At 35.2% G+C, this 4,832-nt stretch overlaps 1 protein-coding gene across 1 annotated transcript; it reads left to right on the top strand.

Moving 5' to 3' along the window:
• The first annotated feature begins 1,603 nt into the window (after positions 1 to 1,603).
• LOC108726583 (gastrulation defective protein 1 homolog) lies at positions 1,604 to 4,177 on the top strand. Its single transcript, XM_018454237.1, has 2 exons — positions 1,604 to 2,190; positions 2,603 to 4,177. Exons 1-2 carry the CDS (start codon positions 1,759 to 1,761, stop codon positions 4,139 to 4,141), a joined length of 1,971 nt encoding a protein of 656 aa, XP_018309739.1. The 5' UTR covers positions 1,604 to 1,758; the 3' UTR covers positions 4,142 to 4,177.
• The last annotated feature ends 655 nt before the right edge of the window (positions 4,178 to 4,832 follow it).

The following is a 4,832-nucleotide window of genomic DNA, read 5'->3' as shown; positions in this document are numbered from 1 at the left end:
ATCAGAGCAACATTTGAGAAATCGTATCGTAGCTGCAGCGAACAGAATATCGCAAGAACAGTGCCTGGCTGCTACAAGAGCCGTGTTTGACAGATGCAATGCTTGTATTGCTGCAAGAGGTGCACATTTCGAACAAAATCTTCATTAAAAAGTTTATAAATAAAATAATTAAAATAATAAATTAAATATATTTTTTTCTTTTTTCGTGATTTCCTGCGAAACAAAGCAAAAAGGAGCATATGTCTATAGGACTTTTTTTCTTAGTTTTTTACTCCTCTACACGCTCCCGAAGTTTTGCCATTTAATTTGGAAACACCCTGTATATATAATATCTCCTAAGTACAAAATCGTTGTTAGATGTTTAATAGAGAAAATTCCTCATAACTGCAAATACTGCAATCTATAAATAATTGTATTTTGGATACGTTATTCTTCTAAATTATTTGAAAAAGTATTGATAATTGATACGATACGCATCTTATACGTAAGTTGCTCTTCTTCACATTTAATATAGAGAATGGTATTCCCTGTATTGTATTAACTTATTTCTTCTTCTTTTTCGTCTCTGTTTCAATAATACTATTTGATAGAATGGAATTTTCTCTTTTCACAACTTTACATAACTCTATATATTCATCTAAAATTGTATCATTATTAAGTAGCGATTTGGATGTTTTCTTGCTCTTTTTTATGTTTTCTAGAGACATTATTGACTTCCGAATTATTCAAAAATTTATCAATATTTAATAAAGTACTTTGATATTGCTGTTTCTTTCCGCAATTTACCTAATAGTTTTAGAAGATCACTCCCTACATTTGACTCTCTAATTCATTTTTAATTTTATAGATTCGATTTGCTCTCATGGGACTTATATTTCTTTCGATTTTTTTTCTTCTCTTTCTTAGAAATACCATTGTCTTCTAATATTCTATTAGTGTCAATCTTCGCTGTTCGCACTTTCAAAAATAGCGCTGTTCGCACTTTCAATTGCACTGTCCACATTACCAATATTTATAGTTATGCTTTATTCTGACAATCTATTTATGAATAATCGCATCTCAAAGTGTCGCAGATGAAAAAATGTTTGCTCTTGTAGTGTATTTGAGTCACGCAACATTTTATTTCTTAATCTCCATTGACATTCCTCCGTATATTTTCCGATAATTTCGGAATAGATACGGTATGTATTTTGTGCATTAGCATAATTGCACGATATAGTCCAAGTCCTTCTTATTTATAATATCTGCAGGATAATATTATATATTATATATTTTTTTAAAATTCAAGTAAAATGGGCACAATAATAAGATAAACCAATTGATGTAAAGAAAATACTAGTTACTTTTAAACAAAATTATTACAATTCACACATTTGCTCAACACTTTTTTATTTGATTATGCCGATTAATAATGGATACAGTTTTTTACATGGATACTGAATTGATATTTTTGAATAGCGCGCACTAATTATTCTGAATATGGCGGGGTTCACTTGATTTCTACAATTTGACTACCGCGCTAGTCGACGATACCGGACAAAATTTCTCAGGCTTCTCTCTAGTCTCTGTCGTTACTCAATCCATGATGTAAGAAATCATAACAAATAAATCGTGTATGTGTGATATATTGAGAATATAAGATTGTTGTTTGAGACGAAATCCTTTGTTTTATTACAAGCTGTATTGTACTGTACGTCGTATAAGTAGAAACAGTATGTGAATTTAATTTTTAATATCCAGTTGCCGTCGTGTCTAACTATGAATTCGAAGAAGACTATAACTTTCGGCAAGATAAGCGCCAATTTAGATAAACTGACACCCGAGGCATACATCGAAACCTCTAGCTCCGGATTCGGCACTTTCGGTAAGAAACGCGAGGAAAATAATGTGAAGAAAATGGACGAGATTAGGCCGGAGGATGAAGAGGAAACTCGGAGTATACAGAAGTTGATGGGCATTACGGGCTTCGGTAAGAAAGCCAAGTCTTTCGACGTGCAGGAGATGATGGAGAATATCACCAAGACTATCAACAGCAATAAAGCAAGCACAATCGAACAAGAAAAATCCGATGAAGTTGCGGAATCCAAAAAAGACGAGGTGAACGACGATGATGATTTTATTGGCCCATCAATACCATCTTCGTTGCCTGTTACTTCGGAGGCAACCGAAGATTCAAAGAAGGACGCTTTGGTGAGAATTTTTTGTTCTATCCTTATTTTTCAGAATTTTTATATAAATTTTTTAGAATTTTTGTATAATTTTATAAATTTTTAAAAAAGTTTTGAATTTTTTCAGTACGAGTTGAAATTTCTTATAAGGGGGGAACCAATTTAATTCTCCTTGAAATATATTGTTAAACACACAAATCTAAGAAATGTATAGATTTGTTAAGAAACTTTACATCTCTTTTAGAATTTCTTTATATGTATGAATTTTCAAACATTTTATAATTTCTAAGGTTTTTCATTGTATAGTTAATTTCTGAAGAAAACTTTTAAACTCTGAAAAAGTTTAAGTTGTTTTTTAAAAGTCATGAATTTAAAATATTGACGAATTCTTAAAAATATTACGAGATAACATTTAGAAATTTTTTTCATCTTAGGACGAGAACGAAACCGATGACGATGACGATGACGATAATAAAGAATCATCAGACTCTGAAGAAGAAGAAGAAGTAACATTAGGGAACAAGATTCCTTGTTCACATGAAGTCTCAATGACTCATGGCACTAAAGCGATAATTGCCATCGCTGCGGATCCGTCCGGAGCTCGATTAGCATCTGGATCGGTCGACTATGATGTCTGTTTCTGGGATTTCGCCGGTATGGACACGTCCATGAAGAGTTTTAGGACCTTGCAGCCCTGCGAGAATCATCCCATCAAGTGCTTGCAGTATTCCATGACCGGTGATGTGATATTGGTGATCTCGGGAGCAGCGCAGGCGAAGGTCTTGGATCGGGATGGCTTTGAAAAATGCGAGACCGTTAAGGGTGATCAATATATTACAGACATGGCGCGTACAAAAGGCCATACCGCCAGTCTGAACAGTGGGTGTTGGCATCCGTTCATCAAAGAGGAATATCTGACCTGCTCTCAGGACAGCACCTGCCGAATATGGAATTTATATAGGCCGCGCTCGCACAAGAACCTGGTAAAGTGTAGAGCGCAAAACGGCGTGAAGACCATTCCCACCACGTGCGCCTATAGTCGGGAAGGCGCGGCTGTTGCGTGCGGCTGCATAGACGGCTCAATCCAGATGTGGGATCACAGGAAGAATTTTGTGAATCCGTCCCTCGTGTTGCGAGGCGCCCACGCACAATCCAGCGAGGTGTCGAGCTTGAGTTTCGCGTACCTCGGGCAAATGCTGGCAAGCAGAGCTTGCGACGACACTCTGAAACTATGGGATTTAAGGGCGTTCAAAGCACCAGTATTCGAAGCTAAGGGAGTGTACTCACGTTACGATACCACGGATTGCATGTTCAGTCCGGATGATTCGATGATTGTTACGGGAGAATCTCTGAATAAGGGAAAGACAACCGGCAGGGTGCTGTTCTATGACAGTAAGACGTTCGACCTAGTCAGAGAAATCCCCGTAACAAATTCACACGTAATAAAAACTCTATGGCATCCGAAATTGAATCAGGTGTTCGTCGGCTGCGGCAATGGCATAGTCAAGGCGTATTACGATTCCAAGAAGAGCTTAAGGGGCGCCAAGCTGTGCGTCGTCAAGACACACATGAAACAGAAGCACATCGAGATAATGTCCACTCAGCAGATCATAACGCCTCATGCGCTTCCTCTGTTCCGCCAGGATAGGCCCAAATCAGTTCGCAAGCAGATGGAGAAGGACAGGCTCGATCCAGTGAAATCAAGACGTCCAGATCTGCCTATCACTTCTGGACAGGGTGGTAGAGTAGCATCCTCTGGAGGAACTCTCAGTTCTTATGTCATACGCAATCTTGGATTGAGCAAACGGATAGAGGATGATCAGGATCCCAGAGAAGCTATTCTGAAGTATGCAAAGATAGCTGAGGAGGAACCATACTGGATCGCACCCGCTTACAAGAAGACACAGCCGACAACAATTTTTCAAAGCGACGATCAAGACAGCGGGCCGAGTAATAAGAAACAAAAAACCTAGATTTTTTAATCTTAAAAAACCTAGACATATATTTATCTTGTATATCAGCATTGTGTAATTATATGTGTATCTATGTACAGTACGTATAGCGAATTAATAAAAAAAGAATGTAATTTTGTTGTAAATATTATATAATGTGATTATAGCATTTTTTATTTGTATTCATACTTAGTTATTTAATAGATTTGATTTTATTAATCGTGTATAAATTTATAATTTGTATGATCAAGTGACTCACCTTTTGTATCTGATAAATATTGATTGCATGTATGTTTTCTGTGTTTTTATAAATCAAATGTAGAATACATTTCATTTATAAAAAAATATCTATTATTAGATATCTATTATAATAGATAATATATACATATATTATATATAAAATATATATAAAATTATATTATTACATTTAAATAAAGCTGCTTACAAAGTTGTTTAATTTTTGGAAACTATAAACTATATGTATCTTTTCTTTTCATAAATAAAGAACATATTAAAATAATATGTATATATAATATTTTGAATAAGATTTCGTTCACAATCAGATTTTGGAAAATATTGACTACATGTGTTTTTCTTATAAAGAAAGAATTTGTTTAATATACAGGGTGTTTCCAAATTAAATGGCAAAACTTCGGGAGCGTGTAGAGGAGTAAAAAACTAAGAAAAAAAGTCCTATAGACATATGCTCCTT

The sequence above is a fragment of the Mycetomoellerius zeteki genome, unplaced genomic scaffold (assembly GCF_001594055.1).
Source record: "Mycetomoellerius zeteki isolate Tzet28-1 unplaced genomic scaffold, Tzet1.0 scaffold430, whole genome shotgun sequence".
NCBI classification, from domain to species: domain Eukaryota; kingdom Metazoa; phylum Arthropoda; class Insecta; order Hymenoptera; family Formicidae; genus Mycetomoellerius; species Mycetomoellerius zeteki.
Note: the sequence above shows the minus strand (reverse complement) of the source record. Positions and strands in the feature narration are given on the sequence as shown.